The sequence below is a fragment of the Protopterus annectens genome, chromosome 1.part0 (genome assembly GCF_019279795.1).
Source record: "Protopterus annectens isolate FY-2018-M chromosome 1.part0, PAN1.0, whole genome shotgun sequence".
NCBI classification, from domain to species: Eukaryota; Metazoa; Chordata; order Ceratodontiformes; family Protopteridae; genus Protopterus; species Protopterus annectens.
Window position 1 is genome coordinate 874,956,352 of NC_056725.1, and position 26,401 is coordinate 874,982,752.

Sequence of the window (26,401 nt, forward strand, 5' to 3'; positions counted from 1 at the left end):
GTTGATAGCAATCTCTCATTTGACAACCACGTGGCCAAAGTGGTTAGAAAAACACCTAATCATGAAGGGATTCACATCTAGATCAGGGGAGGTCATCGTGTCTCTTTACTCATCCCTCATCAGGTTCATAACTGAGTACAATGTCCCTTTTGGGATGTACCTTACCAGACACCTGCAGCAACTGGAAAGACCCCAAAAGTACTTCACCAAGAGGATCAAAGGGCTCAAACAGATGCCATATGCTGCCTGGTTAAAGAAACTCCAGCTCTACATAGTGGCATACAGCCTGCTCTGAGGCGATCTGTGCCTGACTTATAAAGCCATGTCCAACCCGGAATTAATGGACATGCTGCACCTCAGAAAATCCAAATCCCATCGAGCTACGCACTCGAGAGACTTGAACCTCAGCACTGAAATAAATAGGACATGCTGGAGGAACAGATTCATAACCCAGAGGCTCCCTTCAACTCTGGAATAAAATCCCAGTCCAGGTTAGGCAGAGTCCCTCATTGACTCTCTTCAAGAGGAATCTTGATGAGTGGATGGGAGATCGTAGGTTTACCCCAGGTATCATCACTTCTGTGTCACTGTTAGACAGAGGCACAGTATACTAACCTCGAAAAAGGGCATAGCAAAATTAATTTAAAATGGATGGCGAAAGCCAAACACACTCTGGCTAGGTTTATAAATGCCCTAGGGCAGATAGCCTATTATGAACCTATGAACCTATTTGTAAACAAAGCTACCAACTTCTTAACCATCAGAATCAGGGACAAAGGCAAAAATAATAAGTGACAGAGGTGTCAAAAGGGACACATTTTAAATATTAGCAATACTTAACTTTAAAAAAGCACTAGAATAATATGAATTTAATTGGTATATATTTTCTGATGTAAAAGAAGTCAGTAACTTTAATGACTATCATTATTGACTGACTACAGGTCTACCACCTTTTTGCAAGCAATTACAACTTTTAAGAGAGACAGAACAAAACTCTAAGCCAAAACCATGGACACTTGAGAAGTAAGTTTGTAACAGAACGTTAAAGTGGTTCAGTTAATTCTAATATAATTTAAAAGGCAATGACCAGACCTGATACTGCGATGCTCTTGCAAGCTGCTGATTGGCACTTTGCACATGCACCTCTGCATTTTCCACATTGGCCTCTATGCTATCTGAAATAGACAAAGAATGTTACAATCACTGTTTTTAGGGAGAATGCTGGAACTATTATACAATATTAATTCTACGCTTTTAGGACTGAAAATTAAATTAGCACTACTCTTAACAAAACAAACCCTTGCAGAGTCTAAAAAAAATATTCAGGTTCTATAATAATAGGAACTGTAATCACATTAACTAATGTCAACATGAACTGATAATCAGTAATATGAAAGCAAATGTGCCAAAAATACGGTCCTGTAATACAAACCAGCTAAACCCAATGACTAAACTTAAGAATGGCTTTGTAGAATACCTGGAAAACTATGTGTTCTTTTTTGAGTGTTTTTGTCCATCCAATGCTAAAGACTTCAGTCCATCCAATGCTAAAGACTTCATCAGACTAATTAAATACATTCAATTATTCCAATATATAACTACAAACATTTTCCAGTCAAGTCAATGCTTCAGTTTTTAGATTTTTAACATGCATTTCAAAATCGCAGCATCATTTAATCCCAAGCAGCTATGTTTTATACAATCTCCCATTTGTTTTACATCCAAACCAGTTTTAACATCCCTCCTCTTGTACCAAGATTTAGATCAAATATAAAATCATAAAAACCTTTTACATGTATTACATATTTTATGTCTATAGAATGCATTATTTTCTTTACATCTTTAGTGTACACATGTTAATAAATTTTGGGCTTTTAACATTATCAATGTTTTATCTATATAGAATGCATAACATCCTAATCGCCGAGTGTAATAAACAGCATTAGTTGAAATACATACTAAAAAAATGGAGAATCTGCAAAAGACAGATACAGTCTATACAGAATACCTACAATAGATGCAGTTGTAAAACTTATAAACGTCCTTTCTACTTCCCGCATTAACTTCTTTTTCTTGATTAAAAAAAAGGAAATCTTGCATGTTCTTACTCCTTTTATTAAAAAATCAGGTCTGTCACCTAACAGATTTAAAAAAGTACAGTTGTGTACACTTACCATAAATGTAGATGTTCGAGTGCATTCACTGTTGCAGTCCTAACCAATGGGTTATCTGGCTCTCGGCAGCCCTTGATCGGCCAGAATACCAAAGGTAAGTAATAATGACATCGGCTGTCGTCGGTTGTAAAGGACGTCAGGGCGTCCGATACAAAAGGAGGCAGCCGACGTCACTTCCTCAGTCTTTCTTGCCGTAACAGTCAGAAGCCCCCAGACAACAAGGCTTAAACCAAAATTAGTCTGTACCTTAGGAAAAGAGAAAAGGGGGAAGGAGGGAGGGAAAGCAGGACTGCAACAGTGAATACACTCGAATATCTACATTTATGGTAAGTGTACACAACTGTACTATGTTCATCGTGTTTCAGTGTTGCAGTCCTAACCAATGGGTTGATTAACAAAGCCCAGAGAAAAGGGAGGAGGAACCAACAGAATCAAGGATTAGAGATAATGCCCTGCAGAACAGCAATGGCAAACTATGCCCTGGCTCTTGAAAACAAAGGCAAATTATAATGCTTCGTGAAAGTGTGAACCTAGGAGAAGCAGACCCAGGAATGCTGCTGTGAACCAAAGACTCATGCTCTGTCTGCACAGGAGGGAAGAATGAGTCCCTCCCTGCTTGTTGATGTACCACATGACTGTGGTGTTGTCTGTCCTGACAAGCAGGGTCCCTGGAGAAAGAAGATGCTTGAAAGCTAGTAAGGCCTGCCGGACTGCCATCAACTCCTTTAAATTTATGGGCAGGTGCATCTGCTGGGCATTCCAACTTCCCTGTATGCATCTGCCATCCAGGTGAGCTCCCCAGGCATTGTCCGATGCGTCTGTGGTAAGAACTTGAGTGGCCAGGGGTGGGCAAAAAGGCATGCCTTTGTTCGGTAGACAGGCTGTTGCCCACCATAGAAACTCTCTCTGCAAACATGGAAGCAGAGGAATTATCACATCCAGGTCCTGTGTGTGTTGACACCAAATGTTCTTGAGGTACCATTGCAATTTCCTCATATTCAGTCTTGCATATGGAATCATGAGAATGCAAGAGGCCATGAATCCCACAGCTTGTGAGCTGGGACAGGTTTGCCAAGTCCTTGAAGTAAACTGAAAGATTTGTCTGCTTCTCCTGGGTGAGATATATCATCTGGGTGGCTGTGTTCAGACTCACTCCCAGGAATGTTATCTCTTCAGATGGCACCATTTTTGATTTTTCCACATTGAGAGTGTAACCCAGGGAAGAGAGAAGAGTCTACAAATTCTAGATCTTTCAACAACTGTTCCTGAGAATTTGCTTGAATTAGACAGTCTTCCAAGTATGGATAAATCTGAATTTTCTTCTGCCTACAAAAAGAATGACTGGAGCCAGGCACTTTGTGAAAACTCTGGGAGCAGTAGATAAGCCAAAGGGCAGGGCAGAGAATTGATAATGTTGCTTGCCCACCCTGAAACAAAGGTATTGCTTGCAACTTTCCCTGATAGGGATGTGCAGATAAGCTTCTTTGAGATCTAACGTTACCAGCCACAAATCCTTTTCTAACACTGGCAGCAACTGATGCAGAGTGAGCATTTTGAACTTTGGAATTATGAAGAAAGAGTTCATAGATCTAGGACAGGATGCCAGGTGCCTTCTTTTTTTGGAACTAGGAAAAGTCTGGAATAGAAACCCTGGCCCACCTACTGAGCTGATTCTATTGTTCCCAGATGTAAGAGACAACATTTGGTTTTCTACTTCTGCCCTTTGGTTTGGAGGAGCGTCCGGGAATCCTTTGGGTACTGGAAAGGTGTGGAAAGAAAACGTGTGTCCTAGGGATACAGTTCTGAGTACCCATTTGTCGTCCGTGATGTTGGCCCAGACATTTGTAAAAAGGGCCAACCTTCCCCCTAAAGGACTCTCCAGGCAGGCAAGAACAGACAGAATTTGGACAGAGTCATTGAGAATATTTAGACTGAGATGCAGGCTTAGAACTTCCCGACTTGGAAGAGGAAGCCTGCCAACGCTTAGACCTTTAAGGGGTAGCCACCTGTCCCTTAGAAGATTTGTAACCTCTAGTCCTAGAAAGGCTGCTGGTATCAGGTAATGTCCAACTCTTAGAAGGGTAATTCCTGCTAAAGTGAGGAGGCTGAACTTGCAGAAAGTCCAACTGTCTGCATAGACTTGGCATGGTCTTCCATCTTCTTGAGCACTTCCTCTGCTTTGCTGCCAAAAAGACTGTCCTTATGCAAAGGTACATCTGAAAGCTTAGCCTTGACAGGCTCTGGTAGCGGCTGCTCCCTGAGCCAAGTGTGACTTCTAATAACAGAGCCAGTAGCCGTAGCCCTACAGAAGGCTTCCAGAATGTCAGAACCATAATGTAATGAATGTTTATTGACAAGACTGGCATAATTTAGCAAATCCTGCATATCCTTACTCTCCGCCAACTGAGGCACACTTGCTATTCTAGACTTAATAGCTTCCAAGGTGTGCTGCTGGTACTTCCGCTATGAAAAAGACAATTAGTAGACCTAATAGCAAGAGTGGCAGAGGTATAAACCTTTTTACCCCCCCTATCTAGGTTCCTAGATTCCCTGTCAGAAGGAACAGGATTTTTAGTAACAGTGGCCTTAAAACTCCTTTAGGGCCTTGAGAAATAACCTCTGGATCAGCCAACGGACTCCTGAAAAGAAACAAATGAGAATCAGGGACTCTTTAGTACCTGTCAGGTTTCCTGGGAGCAGGAGGAACCGAATTTGGAGTCAAGGAATTTTCCAGAAAAACATCATCAACCACTTCCAACACAGGTGGAATAGCCAAAGGCTTATGCGGAGACAAATCCAAAAACACCATAATCCTTTTCTTAGAAAGGAGATAATCCTGACTTTCCCATTTAAAATGTTCCCTGAGAATATTTAAAGTATCACCAAAAGAGAAATCTTCTGGAGCAGAAGCAGAAGGGTGGACTCCTTTACGTCTGAATCCTCAAAAGGAGAGAAAGCTTGAGAAACTTCCTCTTCATCAAGAGAAATGTTCGAAGTAGTAGAACCTGAAAAGGACAAAGCCTCAGGAGAGACATCCCTACCTCTTTTTGAAGGAGGAGGCTGTCAACCCCTAATAAGAGTCAAAAGGTCATCGGCCATTTTAACCATTTCAGAATGAGGGAAATGAGAGGAAACTGAAGCCTGCTTCTTCACAGGCTTATGACTGGAAGATTTACCTGCAAGTCTAAAGGACTCGGGAGGCCTGGCAACCGCCAAAGTTGCAGCCAAAGTCGTTGGTATGAGCTTGCTGTCTGAACCAAGGTCTCGGACACCGAAGTCAGCTTCACGGCTCCAGATCCAGTTGAAGAAGCAACAGGTGAAAAGTCAGAAGGCAAAATGAAAGCCGGAGGCCTGGGGGCCTATGAAATGGTCTCAACTGAGGCCTGCAGTTGAAAATCTGTGGGCTGCAAAGGTGCCACACTGCCTACCGCATGACTGACGGCAAACTTATCTGAGGACTTGACCTTCAGAAGTCTGTCGCAGACATTATCCTTACGTTTCTTGGGGATATCCGAAGCCTGAAGACCAGGGGATGCCATACAGACAAACTTACGCCAAACTCCAAAATGCTTAGCTAAAAGCATAGCCCGACAACGAATAGTACGCGGATTAAAGGAAGCACAGAGATCACAATTAGGAACGTCGTAGTCAAGGCCTAAACAAATAATACAATAGGAATGAAATTCTCTATGGGGAATCTGCTTTCCACAGGTAAGACAATTATTAACCTTTTCTGATATTCATTAAGGCAAGAAAAGAGGATCCCCAATGGGGTACTTAGCTGTAGTTGACTTCAACTGTGTAGTCGGAACACAGAAGGTAAATTGCCGAATGGCACTCGTGCAAGAAATGCTTCTGCTTTGGGGTCCGCGGCAAGGAAGACTGAGGAAGTGACGTCGGCTGCCTCCTTTTGTATCAGACGCCCTGACGTCCTTTACAACCGATGACAGATGATGTCATTATTACTTACCTTTGGTATTCTGGCCGATCGAGGGCTACCGGGAGCCAGGAGCCAGATAACCCATTGGTTAGGACTGCAACAGTGAAACACGATGAACATCATCACGATAAACTCTAAATATATTTTATTTACTTAAATCCACTTTCTTTACTCTGTTTTGAGTCAAACTATAAAAGCTACCGCTTGTTTGACCTATTGGTAAACGTTTTTCGCCATCCTGTGGACATTGTTTCTCATTACTACTAACAAAGAAACAAGCAGCTGAAAAATTTGCTTTCTCATCAGTAACATCTACTACAGTTTTTGTTCATAGGTTCATGGGTGTTTACTAGACTAATAACCACAAGGGCCTTTGTAAGCCTAGCCATGCATTCCAAATCTCTGACAATTTATGTTACTCTTGACAAGTGTGAGCAAGGACTTGGGAGATTAAACATTTACAAGCAGGGGCCTGGGAGATGAACCATTTACAGGTTGCCTGTGTCCATTAGAGACACAGGTGCCAAAACAGGGATGAATTTCCAGTTCCGCATCCAATTGCCCAAGTTATACTTGAATTGTGTTAGGGAGGAACTCTGCTTCACATGGATGGAGAGCCTGTGCCAATGATGGGGTAGTCTCTGGGACATATCCCTGTTTCTCCAGCAGGTCCTATTTAGATCACCGGCAAAGTTTAAGTCTTTAGAACTGGTAATTCTGGTGCTGTCTGTTTTGTGGAAATGCAAGAGGTCCATCAGACTGGAGTCTGTCAATGCCCTATATCCCTGGCAAATATCTCCCTTTAAAAGATGTAGGAGACAGAATACAGGGATAGGGCCTTGAGGCGGTCTGCAAAGGACATTTTACTTATGCATGTACTGTTTTAGCGAGGAATCTCTGTGATTGTTCCAACTGTTGGATATACCTCGTTAGGTACATACCAAAGGGGGCACTGTATTGTCTGATGAATGTCAAATGCAGTGGAACAATGACTTCCTTGGACCTAGATACCATACCTTTGTTTATAAGTTGTGCAACATAGAATGATTTCCTCACTACTGTAGACATGTGATGGTCAAAGGCTAGATTACCGTCTGTGTGTGTTCCTATGCCCCCGATTACTGGGTCAACTCTAAGGGATGTGTTGTCAAATTTAGTTGGCCAGAGACCAATGACATTGGCCTCGACTTCAGAGAAGAAAATGCCAAAAAGGAGCAGTCCAAGGACCGATCCCTGAGGGACTCCTCTTGTGAATGGCCACTTTGTAGAGGTGGACTTCCCAATTCGAACTTCCTGGGTCCTGTGAGCCAGTTGGCTTTCCACTGGGTGACACATGGGTTTGTACCTAAACTCGAGTTTGCCAATACCTGAGTGGTGTATTGTGTCAAATGCCTGTGTGAGCCACTCTGTCCTCATCCATTGCTTTGGTGACCTTATCAAAGAAGTCCACCAGGTTGAGTAGGCATGAGCTGCCCTTGATGAAACCAATCTGAGTTAGGTCCAGTGTCTGGAGGTTTACCATATCACTACTGATCATTTCCATGATAATTCTTTATCTGGCACCCTGTGTAGTAGCGGCTGCTTCAGCTCAGCAAGGAAATGTGCATTATTTGTCTTAATTTATGGCTAATTTAAGAGGAAAAACCAAATCAGGAGCAAATACTAATAGTAAGTTTATAGTAGAGAGAGTCTTCTCAAAATTTGATCCTTGGGCTTGTTGTGCAATAGGTTTGATGGACTGCTGTCTGTGGGGCCTGTGAGGCCTATAACTCCCAGAGCTGCAGAAGCTAGGAATTATACTTAACCATGACCAAAATGGCTGAAACTAATAAAACCAACGTCACTGGGTAACGGTAAGAGAAGAAGACATAAGAGATGTGAGAGAACATATAAAAGAGGATCCAGGGCTGGAATTACTGCAAGGCTAAAATCTAACCCCTTCAGGCCTGCACTCCCATCCATACTGCTGGCAAATGTTTGATCCCTGGAAAGCAAAATGGACATCACAAGGTTAGAACTATCTACTCAACACAAGGTGAGGAACTGTTGTGTACTCATTTTTACTGAAACCTGGCTGAATTCTAACATTAATGACAGTGGAGTTCACGTGGAGGGGATGTCACTTTTTTAGGGCAGACAGAATACAATCTCTCAGTGGACAGTCCTGAGGGGGAGGTGTCTGCATATATATCAATAACAGCTGGTGTAATTGTGAGATGGTATCCTCTCACTGCTCTACAAATATAGAGCTCATATCACTGAAATGTAGATCTTTTTATCTAACAAGAGAGTTCAGCAGTATCAACATCACAGCTGTCCACATTTCTCCCAGTGTCGATACAAATGAGGTACTGAACACATTATATCAGGCTAGAAATGAGATGCATACCAAAACTCTGAATGTGTTCATATAGTGGCAGGGGACGTCAACCAAACCAACCTGAAATCAGTTCTGCCTCACTTTTTCCAGCATGTGGACTTTGCTACCAGGGGAGAGAACATACTGGATAAGGTCTACAGCAATGTTAAGCCAACATATAAGGCAATGCCTCACCCACACCTAGGCAACTCTGACCACCTCTCCATCATGTTACTGCCAGCATATTAACTGATGCTAACTAGGAGGAAACCAACAGTGAAACAAGAAAGGATATGGCCTGAGGGTGCAGTCTCACCACTCCAAGACTGGTTTGAGAGTACAGACTGGAGTATATTTAAAGAGGCAGCAACTATGGATCAACAGTAGCAAGCCTCAAAGATTTTGGATGAAAAGAAACATACAATGGATCAACGTCAGACCAGTCATACAAATACTTCTGAATTTAAAAGTTATGCTGAACATCACCATATGCTTCCTGCATAATGTAGGGAATAAAGGTGACGTTCAGGCTTACCAAAAACAGAATCGATTGCCCAGGAGGAACACCAGTCCATGGAACCAAAGAGGGTGTACATCCAAGAAGGTAAAAAAAAACTTGAAAGGAGGGAAAGAATACCGCAGCAGTAAAGGCAAGGACATCAGATATACCTGTTGTTCAGGGTGCTGCAGAGAGAATGACCTACTGCCAGCTGTGATACTGAGAAAAGATAAGTGTTTATTCTCATTTTTTGTCTGCATTTTGTTTTAATATCTCTGTAATCTGCACAACTGAACTTCTTCTTCTTCTTGTGTGTTATAGCTGTATGGGTCCCCTACGAAATCCCAAACGCACAGAATCCCGACACCCAAAATACCGAGACGAAAAGCCCGAAACCCCACATTACCGAAAGACCAGAAGCACGAAATTCAAAATCCCGATGTTAAGGGATTTTGAATTAGTGCTTCTGGTGTTGCGGTTCAGGTAAGTATGTGTGTGTGTAAGTGTGATTGTGAGGGGCTTTAGTGTGTGTAAGTGTGTGTTGTGACTGGTCTGTGTGAGGGACTGTAAGGTGTGGGTGTGAGTTTGCTTTGTGTATATGTTTGTGGGATCTCGGAGTTAGAATAATAAAGTAGGGGGTGTGGGGGGTGAAGCCCCCTAGCTTATCTTTAGTGTAGGATGGTTTGTTTGGTTATGGGGGGAGGGTGTGTGTGCATGTTTGTGTGCGCGGTATGTATGTATTAGTTTCGTGATTTTGAATTTCGCGCTTTCAACTTTTCGGTAATGTGGGGTTTTGGGCTTTTCATCTCTGTATTTTGGGCATCGGGATTCTGTGCATTCGGGATTTCTTAGGGGACCCAGCTGTATATCTCTTAGTGTTGACCTCAGTTGTAGTGAAATTCTTTGTCTGGAGGCCTGGTCTGTTTTCTTGGTGGCAGTAAGTTTTCAGAAATGGTTTCATCCGGCCAAAGTATTCCTGCATCTGTACTGTTTGGTTTCTGCCCTGTGTTTTAAATCAGATATACCTGTTTGCTCAGGCTGCTGCAGAGAGATTGACCTGCTGCCAGCTGTGATATTGAGAAAAGATAAGTGTTTATTCTCATTTTTTGTCTGCATTTTGATTTAATATCTCTGTAAACTGTACTTTTTCTTCTTCTTGTTTGTCTCCATCCACCCTCCCTGTTCTTGTTTTGGTGTTAGTGTCAGTGGCTCTGGAACTGCCCGCCCCTCCTGTAAGTCTGTATTTGAACACTCCTCCTGAGTCCATCTCATTTGCTCACTAAACCGAATATAGTGAGATAATATTCTGAGACTAGTGTTCACTCTACATAATACACAGAGAAGATTTGAGAAGGCCAACCATTAATGTTCTTCCTTCCTCTCTCCTTGTACTTTACTAACAAAAAAAAAAAATCATCTGCTTTTACTGTATTTGTGTTTCCTCCTACTTTATTTTGCTTTTGCCTCTTCTTAAATGTACTCAATTTTAATTTATTCTGCTGTACTTATTGCTGCTTGGTAGTAGCCTGATTAAATTGTAACTGTTATTCTCAGTCTTTTGGTTTAAGCACTTGAGCTTCATACTGGTTGTTTTACATTAAGAACGTTTGTGGTCTGCACTGTTGTGGCAGGACAAGTAGCTTACATTCTTCTAAGCTGGGAATTGCTGAATGAAAGCTCAGTGTCTGCTATTCTAAAAGTGTATTAGTTCTGGTTTAAGCACTTGGGTTCAGGCCAATTATTCTACATTAAGAAGGTTTGTGGTCTGCACTCTTGTGGGAGGAGAGGCTGGATTCTGCCCTTCTGAGCCTGGAATTTCTGGTCACAGGCTTATTGTGCCTGCCTATTCGAACTGTTTCTTTCTGAAATTGGTGCGCATTGTTGCTGTAGCATAGGACCAGTTTCAGGCCTGCTGAATCTAGCTTTGTTTTTAAAACTTGAGCACTGATTCAGGCCATCTTTTTTGGAGAAGGTTCCCCTGCATACTAGTAACAGGAGTGTGCAGTTAGAACTTGTCTGATTGAAAACTGCTGAAATAGGGCTCAGTTTTGAGTTTTTTTCTAGTTAACTGGGTAACTTGTTTAAATCAGATTGTTCGTTTTCTATTTTATATATTAAAAATAAATAAATAAATACATTTGCACTTTATTCATCTGCTTTTACTGTATTTGTGTTTCTTCCTACTTTATTACTAGGGGCATTGACTACAACTCTGAACTGACATATATAACAATAAGCATCTTTTTAAATGCATTTAAAGTGGTTTTTTTATTGTATCTGCTTTATTTTCTGAAAAATATATATATATATATATATATACTTGTTTCCCACCTTTCTAAGCTAGTATAGTCCAGTTTTCAGGTTAGTGCTGAATTCAGGACTGTGTTACAAATCTCTGTGTTTGCCCATACCTTACTTGGATAGAAGGAAGTTTCTCTGTTCACCTGTGAGAGAGGAGAGCTTTAAGCAGCCTATCTGTCCCTGGAGGAGTGGTTTCAGCCCAGAAAGTAGTAGTTTATTGACCATTTGGGGCTAATTTTTATCTCTTTCATTTCCCTGCTATAAAAACCGCATTTGCCCGGTTTTGCGCGGTTTTGTTTTAGCTAGGGTATAACTATTCCTGGCTCCACAAAGTCTCCTCTTCAATTTTTCCCTTGGAACTAAACAAACTTTCAACTTAAGCACTCAAGCCATTCATTTCTCAGCCCGGCACTTGCTCAAAACTCATAGCAAGCACTTATAAACCCTAGCACTACAGAAGGACAAGGCTCTTTATTCAACCTTACCAGCCACTCAGTAAAAAAGTTTACTGTACCTATCCAGGCATGTCCAAAGGGAAGTTTCAGGTGTACTCTCCAGTCCAACTGGTGAATCTGGGCATTTTGAGGCAATAGTAAGTAAAGACCAGGCACTGACTCCCAAACGAAAAAACAGAAAAATGCACAGATAATCCACAGGAAATTCACTGAGTTTATTTACGGACTTGTACGAACAAGTAAAACAATAAAACTATGCAGTTAAAATTAAGTCAACGTAAAGCGCTTTTCGTCCGGATCTTATCCGGACTTCTTCAGACAAACAGTTCCATACCAACAATTAAAATTCAAATAGTTAAACACCCAGAGCACTGACCAATCATTCCCAGCTCCATACTTAACTAGCTCTTAAAGAGGCAACCTATCTATTAAAAATAAGTGTTGTACCATAATTACGAGCTACTATGTAGCGAGTTCGTTGTATTAATCAGACTCCTGTCTCTTCCTTCTTGCACATCAGGAAAAAACAAGACAAGTCGCACTTCACAATGATATTAAAATAAATACAATCATTGAAACATAGATCTATTAAGAAAAACTGACATTCTAAAAAATAACTAAAGCTGCTGTGATCATTTACGTTAGCATCAGTAGTTTACTTATTGGAATTATAATATATTCCAAAACGTAACCTCTTAATTTTCCGTACCACCACGTATAATATACTTAGTTCAAAGTTAACAATGAAGAGTGTTCAAAACCCCATACTCTAAGGTATTGATGCGTTAAAGAACGTGGAGTTTGTCATTTAATGCATTAAAGACTAAAATAGCTCCCCCACCACAAATTTGAGTTTGTATAGTTAAACGGTTTACCAAATAAGTTATATTAATAGTAATAAAAATATCATTACCTATGACATAGAGGGTAACATATACAGTCTAATGGTACCATTTTATTGATATTCATGTTTACATTTAGTCCTGTGGTCTAAAGATGCTTACATGGCCACTAAATAGTGCTCACTAAAGTCGAGTTAGTACATAATAGCCCTATAAGGTATACTATTAACCTTACCTCAAAAATGTAATTATAACTATTATAACCTATCCAGTGTGAGCAGAACAGCGGACATAAATTTAAATTCATGGTGATTTGTCAAATAGACAACAACAATACGGGGGCTAGGTTCTTCAATGACAACTACATCAAGCTATTGCTTGAGAAAAGGGAACTAAGTTTGCAATTGCGCTTACGAGTATTTATGGACCCGGGTCTTAATGAAACTTGTTCCATAGCATGTATTTTAAAACTTAGGAGCCTTTGGAGATAGGTCATTTACAATGACGTGGTTAAACCCTAATTTTTAATAGTTCATTGAAGTAAGGAATGTAGTACATATGTGTTTAGTATTCTGACGTGTATATACAATATACACCAATACTTCATACATGATTATGAATACATAACATCTTCATGATAGTCATGGTCAACCTAAGGGTAGTTTTTGGATAGGTTATAATAGTTATAATTACATTTTTGAGGTAAGGTAAATAGTATACCTTATAGGGCTATTATGTACTAACTCGACTTTAGTGAGCACTATTTAGTGGCCATGTAAGCATCTTTAGACCACAGGACTAAATGTAAACATGAATATCAATAAAATGGTACCATTAGACTGTATATGTTACCCTCTATGTCATAGGTAATGATATTTTTATTACTATTAATATAACTTATTTGGTAAACCGTTTAGCTATACAAACTCAAATTTGTGGTGGGGGAGCTATTTTAGTCTTTAATGCATTAAATGACAAACTCCACGTTCTTTAACGTACCCAATACCTTAGAGTATGGGGTTTTGAACACTCTTCATTGTTAACTTTGAACTAAGTATATTATACGTGGTGGTACGGAAAATTAAGAGGTTACATTTTGGAATATATTATAATTCCAATAAGTAAACTACTGATGCTAACGTAAATGATCACAGCAGCTTTAGTTATTTTTTAGAATGTCAGTTTTTCTTAATAGATCTATGTTTCAATGATTGTATTTATTTTAATATCATTGTGAAGTGCGACTTGTCTTGTTTTTTCCTGATGTGCAAGAAGGAAGAGACAGGAGTCTGATTAATACAACGAACTTGCTACATAGTAGTTTGTAATTATGGTACAACACTTATTTTTAATAGATAGGTTGCCTCTTTAAGAGCTAGTTAAGTATGGAGCTGGGAATGATTGGTCAGTGCTTTGGGTGTTTAACTATTTGAATTTTAATTGTTGGTATGCAACTGTTTGTCTGAAGAAGTCCGGATAAGATCCGGACGAAAAGCGCTTTACGTTGACTTAGTTTTAACTGCATAGTTTTATTGTTTTACTTGTTCGTACAAGTCTGTAAATAAACTCAGTGAATTTCCTGTGGATTATCTGTGCATTTTTCCGTTTTTTCATTTGGGAGTCAGTGCCTGGTCTTTACTTACTGTTGTTGGACTTACATTTTGAGGCAATGTTACAACTGCCTCATGTACACAGACAACCCTCTCCTCCCACCACCAAACACTAATACATGTGAGAGATGCAATTATACAGCCAAACTGGAGGCTAAGCTCTCTCAACCCAAGATTGGATCAGACAGTTAAGAGGAGAAGGGAAATACTGGCATCACACCACCAGTCTCACATAGACCCATTAAACCAGAACCGGCATAAAACACACGTGAATACATGAAAACATACTCGGAGGCTCTAAATAAAAATCTTCAAAAGCAACAGAGCTCTCCAAAGCAGACATCCAAGCAACCTCCACCCCCAGCACAAACCATAAAACACATACTTCACAAAACCAGTGTGCCACGCAATCATAGCCCTCAAGGCAAAATAACATACCCAACATACTAGTAATAGGTGACTCTATAGTCAGGCACACTGACTAGGCTGAATAAGGAGAAGGTTACTGTTAGCTGCCTGTCAGGTGCCAGGATCCGCCACATGACACAAGCACTCAGTTCACTCCAGAACAAGTACAAATACGACTCTGTCATTGTCCATGTTGGTGTGAATGACCTGAGCCATACCTCGCTGGACTACATGAAAAGAGACATGGAAGAGCTCTCTGCTCAAGTAGCCCAGGCCGGTATGACCCTGACCCTGAGTAGCATCCTGTCCTCACAAAGAATGATACCACAGTATAAATAAATAATTATCAAGTTTATCAATTGGCTAAGTTTCTGGTGTCATTCAAAGGGGATCCAGTGTCGGTCTGCCTGGGATGACATGCTTGAAAAACCACGCTGCTTCGCTAGAGACAGCTTGCACCTGGCACTCCTCAGTATGGAGAAAATCGATATATGTGCAGTAACAGAAACCTGGTTAAAGGCTCCAGAGAGCACCCCAGCACTACCAGGCTACAACTCATACCATACATTTCGGCCACAGAATCCGGACCAAAGTACAAAAGGTGGGGGAGGATACCTACACGTCCAGGTTAGTGGCACAGCACAATGCTTCAGAGATTATCCACGTGCAACTAACAATGGGCAAAACTGCAATTCAAATTGTAGCTTGCTACAGATCACCCACCATGTCCCAGGACCCCCATTCCGCATTTCTGGAAACAATGGGTAACAAAGGTCCTACCAAACACCCTAATATTGGGTAATACTAACTACCCAAACATTAACTGGGAGAACTACTCAAGTACTAACTCCCTTGCCCAACATTTCCTAGAATTTGTAAACTCAAATGCCCTGGAACAACTGGTCAACACTCCCACCAGAGGTGACATATTGGACCTGGTCATCACCAACATGGGCGACCGGTGTTCTACACTGGAGGTCAACCCCTCGCTGGTTAGATCTGACCATAAACAAACCACTTTGGATATCCACATTCCTCCCCCGACCCCCGGACAAGGAAACCACCGTGAAAAACTTTTCAAAAGCAAACTTCACGTTATTTAAGACGGAGGTGGAAAGTTTCAAAGCCCCCATGCTAAAGGATAATGCTGTCCAAGCTGCAAAATCCTTTACTAATGCATTCTACGGGCACCTACAAGAATGCATGGATCACGCTATCCCAAACAAAACCAAGACTCACTTCTCCAAGAAAAGGAAACCAGTCTGGTGGACCCCTGCCATAAACAAGCTATACAATAGAAGGAAGAAACTAGTACAGAAAAGAGTAAAATCCCAACAAGTGAAGACATCCCTGATCAGTATCAGCAAGAAACTACGATCCCTCATAAAATCGTCCAAGGCGAGCTTTGAAAGAAAACTTGTCAAGGACTCCAAAGATAACCACAAGGCATTCTTTAGCTATGTCAAGAACCTAAGTGGCAATGCTCAGATCTGCTCGGAGTTAGTGCAAAATGGCACAAAATACACTGAACCAACCGATATTGCCAACATCCTGGCAGTCAAGTTCGGTGCAAACTTCACCCCCCGCTCACCCCCAAAAGGGCCCATAACCATACCAGAAGAATGTAGAGCCCCTGAAATCACAGGCACTCAGGTTAAAATAGCCCTCTCCAAAGCCAAAAACACGGCATCAATGGGACCGGATGGTGTTCCAGGCTGCTTCCTACATGAGCTCAAAGACAAACTAATTCCTCACCTAAACACACTGTTCAAACTCAGCCTCTCCACAGGCAACATACCCATGGAGTGTTGCACAGCAACGGTTATTCCGCTCCACAAAGGTGGAGTCACAACAGTCCCCGGGAACTATGACTCTATAAGCCTGACTAGCTTGGTCTGCAAGGCTATGGAGCGCATCATCATGGAACTCATTAACACAGACATTGGGAACCTCCAAACACTGGACCCTACCCAGTTCAGCTTTGTTAAGGGCAGATCATGCCTCCTAAACCTGGTGGACTTCTCTGAGACAGTTACCAAGGCTATGAGGGAAAGGTGGTACACACAGCCTACCTAGACCTTGCAAAGGCCTTCGACACCATTCCCCATTCTGGTATTATAGACAAGCTCACCAGCCTGAACATAAACCCCTATGTCACAAGATGGGTTGCCAATTGCCTCACGGACAGAACCCACATGGTGAGAGTTGCGGGAGCTAGGTCTGACTCTAAACCGGTTACAAGTGGCGTTCCCCAAGCCTCAGTCCTAGGACCCCTCCTGTTCGGCATATACTTCTCGGAGGTACAGACAAGCACAGGAGGGCTATGGCTGAACAAGTTCGTAGACGACTGCAAACTAGAGGCTATAATTGACTCACCGGCTGACACAGACATCCTCCAAAAGGGTCTCACTGAGGCGGATACCTGGTGTCAAAGTCATGGCCTCAAGCTAAATGCCAAAAAGTGCATAGTTATTGCTTTTGGGAATAACAAAGTACCTACAAACTACCACATAGATGGTAGTCCCCTAAATATGGAAAACGTAATAAGGGATCTGGGGACCTTAGTAGATAGTAATCTCTCCTTTGATAATCACATTGCCAAAGTGGTTAGAAAATCCTTCTATGTGGCCCACGTAATCACAAAAGGGTTTGCATCCAGATCAAAAGAGGTCATTGTGCCCCTCTACTCATCACTCATCAGATCCCTCATAGAGTACAACGCTCCATTTGGGATGTACCTTACAAGACACCTGCAACAGCTGAAAAGACCACAGAGGTACCTCACCAAGCAGATCACTGGCTTCAAACAGATGCCCTATGCAGCTCGACTGAAAAAACTCCAGCTGTACTAGGTTGCATACAGCCTGCTCAGAGGTGATCTCTGCCTGACATACAAGGCCATGTCCAACCCAGAATTGATGGACAAGCTCCACCTAAAGAAAACTTTATCCCCTCGAGCCACACGCTCTAGGGATCTAAACCTCACCACAACAATAAACAGGACATGCTGGAGGGATAGATTCCTGTCCCAGAGACTTCTCATGCTTTGGAACAAGATTCCAATCTACATTAGGCAGAGCTCCTCGCTAGCACTCTTCAAGAGAAACCTTGACGAGTGGATGGGAAACAAAAAGTTTACCCCGGGGATCACTTTAGTGGCTCTGCTGGACAGAGGCACAGGGAACTAATCTAAGGGAGTGGCAAAAGCCAACACATTCTGGCTAGGCTTATAAATGCCTTCGGGCAGATAGCCTAGTACCTACCTATGAACCTATGACATCTACCGTTATGCTAAGATTTTACACAAATGTACAACGTCCTTACATTCACTGCTGCAGTATTCTTAACTATACGGGACAGTGACAAAGCTCAAGAAGAAACTAGAGAGGAAGAAGGGGCAGAAGAATTCCTTAAAAAAATTTTGAAGAACTGAATTAGCAAAACCAGCCCTGACTCTAGAGATACCATCCAACTTGTACTTAGTAAAGGTATGTACAGAAGTCTAGGTAGCTGTTTGAAGAATAGAATTAGCATCTAAACTTTGAAAAAAGACACCAGAAGAAGCCACAGCTCTAGGAGAATGAGCCTTAATTGAAAAAAGATGGCTGTTGCCATGAAAAGTGCAACAAGGAAATAGACTTAGAAATCCAAGAAAGAATAATCTGCTTGGATACAGCAAGCCTCAAAGATCAAGGATAAAAAGAAATAACTGATCAGATTTCCCCCCTCTCACCCCCTAGAGGGCCCATCTCTATACCGGAAGAATGCAAAGTTCCTGTAATCACGGCTGCACAGGTAAAAAACACACTCTCCAAAGCAAAGAACACAGCATCCATGGGACCTGACAATATCCCAGGCTGCGTTCTACACAAACTACAGAATGAACTGGCACCCTACCTAAGTACCATGTTCAATCATAACCTCACCTCAGACTTTGTGCCCAATGAATGGCGCACCGTGACGGTTATCCCACTCCACAAAGGGGGAGCCACGACGGACCCCAGGAACTACAACCCCATTAGCCTGACGAGCCTGGTCTGCAAGGCCATGGAATGTATCATCATGGAACTCATAATTAAAGACATTGGTGATCTCCAAACTCTGGACCCTACCCAATTCGGATTTGTAAAAGGTAGATCATGCCTCCTAAACCTGACCGACTTCTTTGAAGTAGTCACCAAATCCATAGATGAGGGTAAGATGGTTCACACAGCTTATCTAGACATCGCCAAGGCTTTCAACATCATCCCCCACTCTGGAATTATAGATACGCTCACTAAACTAGGTATAAATCCCTATGTCACAAGATGGGTTGCCAACTGGCTCATGGACAGAACCCACACTGTGAAAATAGCAGACTCCAAATCCGATTTCAGACAAGTGGAGTACCACAGGGTTCAGTCCTGGGTCCTCTCCTATTTGGTATCTACTTCTCTGAAGTACAGGCTAACACAGAAGGTCTTTGGCTAACAAATTTTGCAGATGACTGCAAACTAGGAGCCATAATCGAAACTCCTAACAATGTGGACATCCTACAAAAGGCCTCACTGAGACAGATGCCTGGTGTCAAAGCCATGGCCTGAAGTTCAATGCCAAAAAGTGTATTGTCATCCTCTTTGGTAAAAACTCTGTACCCATGAACTACCACATAGCTGGTAGTCTGCTTAATGCCGAAAATGTGATAACAGACCTTGGGACACAGGTGGACAGTAGTCTCTCCTTTGATAATCACATCGCCACAGTGGTCAGGAAATCCTTCTACATGGCTCACCTCATCACAAAAGGTTTCTCATTCAGAAAAAAAGAAATCATTGGTCCCCTCTACTCATCACTCATTAGACCCCATTATAGAGTACAACGCCCCTTTTGGTATGTACCTCACAAGACATCTACAACAACTGGAAAGGCCACAGAAATACCTCACAAAGAGGATTACTGACCTTAAACAGATGCCCTACACAGACCGTCGCAAAAAACTCCAGCTTTACTCCGTCACATATCGCCTACTCGGAGGCGATCTCTGCCTAACATACAAAGCTATGTCAAACCCAGAGCTGTTGGACATGCTCCACAAAGAAATCCCAATCCCTCCAAGCTACACACTCTAGGGACCTAAACCTTGTCAACATAATAAACAGAACATGCTGGAGAGATAGATTCCTGTCCCACAGACTTCCCATACTCTGGAACAGACTACCTATCTATGTCAAACAGAGCTCCTCATAGCACTCTTCAAGAAAAATCTTGATGATTGGATGGGAAATAGGAAATTCACCCCAGGGATCACTTCTGTGGCTCTGCTCAACAGGGGCACAGGAAAATAATTTTCTTGAGTGGCAAAAGCCAGGGTACATTTTTGGCTAGGCTTATATAGGCCCTAGGGCCAATAGCCTAGTACCTACCTATGAACCTATGATAGCCCTGGTCATATCCAAATAAGTTGACTATGCATGTCCAAAGTATGCAGCACTCTCTCACGGTCAGTCTGAGGAGAGGGAAGGGGAAAAAAGTAGGCAGATTAATAGACTGATTAAGAGATGGCTCATTAACCACTTTTGGCATAAAATAAGAGTTAGTGTGCAATGTCCTCATGAAAAATCAAAAAAAGGAGAAGCCATAAGAGCCTGCAACTCAGACATCCATCTGGCAGAAGTAAATGCTAACAAATGAACAGTCTTCCAGGATGTTGCAAAGAAGCTGAAGCAGCAGGCTCAAAGGGAGCCTGTGTCAACTTTTCCAAAACAAAATTAAAATCCCAGGGAGGTGGAACAGGCTTCCTTGGAGGAATAATACTAAGGGTGCCTTTAAGAAATTGTGTCACCTCAAATCTAGCAGCTGAAGGAGGAGAAAAAAGCAGACAAGCAGAGACAGCTGATAGTTGGACCTTAATAGAAGAACTCGCACAAATAAGAGAGAACCAAAGGAGCATCCACAGTAAGTGGGTCCAGGTTATGACAGAGATACCAAAAAGAAGACCTCTTCCATTTGGATAAGTAGGATTTCCTAGTCATAGGTTTCCTGGCCTCCTGCATGACTTGCAGCATGTCCTCAGAAAAAAAGGTGTCTATGAGGAATCAAAATCCTATCATCCACAGTGTCAGTTGAAGTGTGGACAGGTGGGGATGGATAAGATCCCTTGTCTTGTGTGATTAGATCCATCCTCTGAGGTAACATGCGACGACTGCCCCTGGCTAGAAGCAGAAGAAGAGGGAACCAGTGCTGTCGCGGCCAAAAGGGAGTCATCAACAAAATTTTGGGAGCATCCATTTGACTTTTGAACAGGACTGTCAGAATGAGATGAAGGGGAGGGAATACATAAAGAAACATCCCCTTCCAAGAGAATGAGAGGATATCCACCTTCCGTGCTAGAGGACCTGGGACTCTGGCACAAAACACAGGAAGTTGTCTGTTCAGAGGGGTGGCAAAAAGATCCACTGAAGGAGCACCCCCTGGTGGATAATGTCCAGAAACACATCCTTTGAAGCATTCACTCATGGGACTGAGTTAAGGACCTGCTAAGAGTGTCTGCCACAATATTCTGACTGGAAGGGATATAAAACTGCCTGAGGAGTCACTTGACAGCAAGATCCCATACCAGAGTTGCCAACCAGCAAAGAAGACATGATCTCATTCCTCCTTGTCCACGTCACTGTGGTATTGTCTGTGAATACCTTTAGAGGCCATGGAGAAAAGAGAGACTGAAAGGCCTCAAGAGCCAGCAGAATAGCATACCTCCTCTAATTGAGCCAAAAACAGCAGCCCTAGAAGAGACATCCACCACATCGAAACTACATTTAATAGCATGACAAATGACTTCAAAGGAAGTCCCTAGCAAGGAAAGAACAAACATTTTAACCTCAAGAGTCTGGAAAATCATAAATAAGTTGATACGCTTGAAAAGAAGAGCCAACATATACCTAGACATATGGGTCTGATAATTAACAGCCCTAAAAGCTAGGGTAGCAGAAGTGTAAATCTTTTTGCCCAGCCTGTCTATAGTTCTGCTGTCTTTGTTAGAAGGCAACAGCTTGGGCGAAGGAAGCAACTGAGATGACTTATCAGAGGCTATGAACACTAGCAGAACATTTATATAAAAAACAATCCTTAGGATCCCTATAAAATCTGTCAGGCTTCTTTGTGGTGTGTGTGTGTGTGTGTGGGGGGGATCAGGTGCCTGAGAGGCATTGGAGAAAACATCCAGTAAAGCAGCCAAGACAGGCAGAATAGCTGCAGAGAGTCCAACTGCAACAACTCATAGTACCTTTACCTGAGTAAAAGCCTGCCGCTCACTTTGTGGATCCCCAGAAGCAGAAGAAACATGTGTAATTTTTTTGTTTCTTTTTCAAGTGAACATCCTGAGAAGGCTCAGATCCAGGACAGCAGTTGAGAACCATAGCAGAAACTTCTTCCCCAGCTAAAAACTAAGGAACTCTCCTTGGCCTCTCAGAAAAAAAATCAACAGTGGCCCCCTCTGAAAGTCCAAGATGGATGCCTGCAAATCCTCTTTAGATGTGCTGTCAGCCATATCCTCAATGGCCTCCAACATGGTCAGGGCAGAGAAATCTAACAAAACAGATGGGTGAGCCTCCAGGTTTGGAACAACCTCAGGAGAAACAACTGGCAGACGGTGGGCAGTGAAAGATTCCAATCGTACCTTTTTCACCTTCTTCTCTAACGGCTGACCCTCGGGGGCAGGAGATTCCTTCCATAATATCTTTAGCAAGAAGCCTAAGACACTGGTTCTCAAGATGCAAGGAAAGGGAAGAAAGTCTACTGAGAAGGGTTTTTGTAAAAAATGCCTGACAAAAAGAAACAACACTTATTGTGGCAGTGTCTATGGGGAATCTGTCTCCCACACTCGCATTTACCTTTCCTGGATGACAACGACAAGGAATACAAAAAAACAAGAGAAAACAAAATCCCCAATATTCCACTTATCTGGCAAAAACAGCAAAAAGGTGTAGAAAGTCCCTGGAAAAGGAAAATGCATTCAATTGGCAGAAAAATGGATGCAGGTAGAGACCAATGGTATACAAGATGCATTCAGACTAGCAGCAAGGAAGTTCTGTTTTCGGTAAGCCTGATCATCACCTGTGTGCCCTACATTACACAGGGAGAATATGGTGACATTTGGCTTACCTCTTAAATTCAGAAGTCGGTCCAGATATCGGGCTTCCACGCCACAGTAGGGTGATGTTTGATGATCCTCTTGGCATAGTTACGAACACTGTAGCAGTGAAGGCAAGGACATCTACCATTATGGTAAGATTTTACACAACTGTACTTTCAGTGAGGAACAACGCTAACCACATCATCAAGTTTGCTGACGATACAACAGTGAGTGGTAGGCCTCATCAGCAATGATGATGAGGCAGTGTACAGGGTTGAGGTAGAACCTCTGATCACCTGGTGTGACAGTAACAACTTACACGCACTAAACATGAAGACAAAGAAAATAATTGTAGACTACAGGAAAAAATGAAAGGAACATTCCCCTCTTACCATCAATGGAGAGAGTGTGTAAAGCAAGAACTGTCTGGAGGTGCATATTGATAAGTACCTGTCCTGGTCTACCAATACAAATGCCATTGTCAGGAAGGCACATCAAAGGCTGCACTTTCTGAGAAGGATGAGGACAGCAAACATACCATTAACAGTTCTCACAACTTTCTATAAGGGTACAAGAGAAAGCATCCTGACAAACAACTTCACAGTGTGGTAATTAAGTTGCTCTATTGGTGAGCACAAGGTTATTCAGAGAGGAGTGAAGGCAGCCAAGAGGATCATCAAACATCACCCTACCAGCTATCCAGGACCTGCACTTGTCCAGATGTCTAAGCAGGACCAAAGGAATAATTAAGGACTGCACCCACCCCAGACTGTTTGCGTATCTATAATCTGGCAAGCACTTCTGTAGCATAAGATGCAGAACTACAAGATTTAGAAAGTACAGTTGTGTACACTTACCATAAATATAGATGTTCGAGTGAATTCACTGTTGCAGTCATTACATTTGGGTTATCTGCTTGCAGGTAGCCCTCAGTCGGCCTGATTAACAAAGCCTTGGGTCCTGCGTCAGTTGCTGTCCCTTCTTCCATGACGTCAGGTCATCAGGGGTATAAAACATGCAGCCGACAACATTACATAAGTTTTTCTTTCCCCAGATGTCAGGTGTCCCCCTAATGGGAAGCAATTAAATATAGAAGCACAAAGATATACCTCCAACAAAAAATCAAATACACCAAAAAGGCTTTTAAGCATAGTAAAGGAAAGTAGAGGTATAGCCAAAATAAGTTAGGGTGCTGGAGGGAGGGTAACCAGGATTGCAAGAGAGAATACATTCGAACATCTACATTTATGGTAATTGTACACAACTGTACTATGTTCTTTGTGTTTCACTGTTGCAGTCATTACATTTGGGTTTATTCCCAAAGCTATGGTTGGGAGGAGGAATTTAGATAGCATTAGAGCCAGCTATAAGGCCCTGCAAGACTGCAGTGGCAAAGCCAGCTCTGGATTTAGAGAAAATTAGCTAATGATAATGTTTGGTGAAAGTTGTACAGAACTCCAGGTAGCAGCTTCTAGGATGTCCCTGGTAGGGATGCCTCTGAGAAAGGCTGTAGAGGTAGATGCAGCCCTGGTGGAGTGAGGTCTGATCCCCCTGGGGGATAGGTTTTCCATGGTGCTTATAGCAGAAATGAATGCAATGGCTTATCCATTTAGAAATGGTTTGCTTTGAAATAGCCTTCCCCTCTACCCCTGCAGCAATTGCTACCAGCAGTTGTTCAGATTTCCTTTGAGATTTAGTCCTGTCAAAGTAGAATCTAAGTTGTCTGTGCACATCTAAGGAATGCAGTATCTGTTCCCCTTTATTCTGTGGACTGGGAAAGAAGGCTGGCAAATGAATGGACTGATTAAGAGCCACACTGGATACCACCTTAGGCATGAAGGATGGATTGGTTCTGGGGGACACCCTGTTCGCATGAAAGATGATAAAAGTCTCCACTGCCATAATGGCCTGTAATTCAGATACCCTTCTAGTTGAAGTGATTGCTAAAAGGAAAGCTGTTTTCCAAGAAAGAGATTTTAAGTCTGCAGTAGCAGCTAGCTCGAGAGGAGGTACAGTGAGTTTCTCCAAGACAAAGTTAAGGTCCCAGGCTGGGGTCGGAGCTCTCCTGGGTGGTCTCAAATTTCTGGCCCCTCTGAGGAATTGCTTGAGCAGTGGATGAGAGAAGAGGGGAGGTTCTGTGTTATAAAGAGATGAAACAGCTGAGGCGTGGATTTTAATGGAGGAAAATGACAGGCCCTTGTGAAGCATCTCAGTTAATTATTGTCAAATTTGAGGTAAATTGGGTGCTGCTGTGCTCAACCCTTGAGACTGGTTCCAGGCACAGAATCTTTTCCATTTTCAGATAAGATTTTCTAGTACTAGGCCTCCTTGCCTCTAAAATGATATCCATCATAAGTTTGCTGAGGGATGGTAAAGGAGAGATTAAGTAATTAGCCAGGCTGCAAGGTTCAGTGTTAGAAGCTGAGGGTGCAGAATCTGGTTCTCCTGCTGAGACAGCAGGGAAGGAGTCTGAGGCAGGTGCCATGGAGACAACCATGACACACTGCACAGGAGTGGGTATTAGTGTTGGCGCGGCCAGTCTGGAGCAATCAAAATCATCTTTGGTTTGTCCTGTTTGATTTTTAGTAGTACTTTGGAGAGAAGAGGCAGAGGGGGAAAGGCATAGACTGATAGGTTTTTCCAGCTGAAGGACAGAGCATCCACTTTCCAGGCTTGTTTGTGGGGAGTCCATGTGCAAAATTTGTCCAATTGGTAGTTCTGGGGAGAGGCAAACAGTTCTATATCTCGGCTCCCCCATTTGCTTGTCAACATGTTGAAAATCCTTGGTTCCAGTTTCCACTCGTGTGGCTCCATGAGGTTTCTGCTTAGTCTGTCTGCCAGTGCATTTAATTTTCCTGGCAGGAATTGAGCTTGTAGGTGCACTTGGTGGCTCAAGGCGGTGTTCCACAATGCCATGGCTAGTCTGCAGAGGGGGTAAGAATGTGTACCCCCCTGCTTGTTTATGTGCCACATAACAGAGGTGTTGTCTGTCTTTACCATTAGTTGTCCTGGAAGAATGTGGTCCTTTAAGGCGGTCAGAGCACTCTGTACAGCTAACATTTCTTTTTGATTGACATGCAGGTGCATTTGACTTGGGTTCTATTTGCCCTGAATGCACTTCCCTGCCAGGTGAGCCCCCCATGCATAGTCTGATGCATCTGTTGTTAGGGTTTGGGTGGTGGCAAGGGGTGGTGTGAAAGGTAGTCCCTTGTTTTGGTGGCAGGCCTCTGCCCACCAAAGTAGCTCTAGGCGTTAGGCAATGTATGATAGGAATCATTGTTTCTAGGTCTTGAGAATGTTGACACCATAGGCTTTTTAGATACCACTGTAGTTTCCTCATATGCAGTCTTACATATGGAATTAGAAGAATGCAGGCCATGAACCCCAAGGCTTGCAGTATTTGTCTTGCAGATAGCAGGGTTTTTGTGGCCACTTGTTTGAAGTAGGTTGTCAAATGAATTTGCTTTTCTGGCGTGAGGTAAGCCATCTGGGAAGTTGTATTCAAGCGTGCTCCCAGGAATATAATTTGTTGACAGGGTACCAGGTGTGATTTCTTTTCGTTTATGGTGTACCCCAGACAAGTTAGAACCTTTTTACAAAGGCCAGATGATTCTAAAGTATGTCCTGGCTTTCTGCTGAATTACACAATTGTCCAGGTATGGGTATATTTCAATATTTCTTTGCCTGCAAAATGCAATAACTG

At 42.5% G+C, this 26,401-nt stretch overlaps 1 protein-coding gene across 5 annotated transcripts in view; it reads right to left on the reverse strand.

Annotated features, from left to right (window-relative positions):
* Positions 1-26,401, reverse strand: part of STX7 (syntaxin 7) — a 900,235-nt gene that overhangs the window by 53,103 nt on the left and 820,731 nt on the right. For all 5 annotated transcript variants that reach the window (XM_044063754.1, XM_044063764.1, XM_044063774.1 and 2 more), the window contains one exon: positions 1,093-1,175. In XM_044063754.1, coding sequence (XP_043919689.1) covers positions 1,093-1,175 — 83 coding nt within the window. The remainder of the gene's footprint in view (positions 1-1,092; positions 1,176-26,401) is intronic.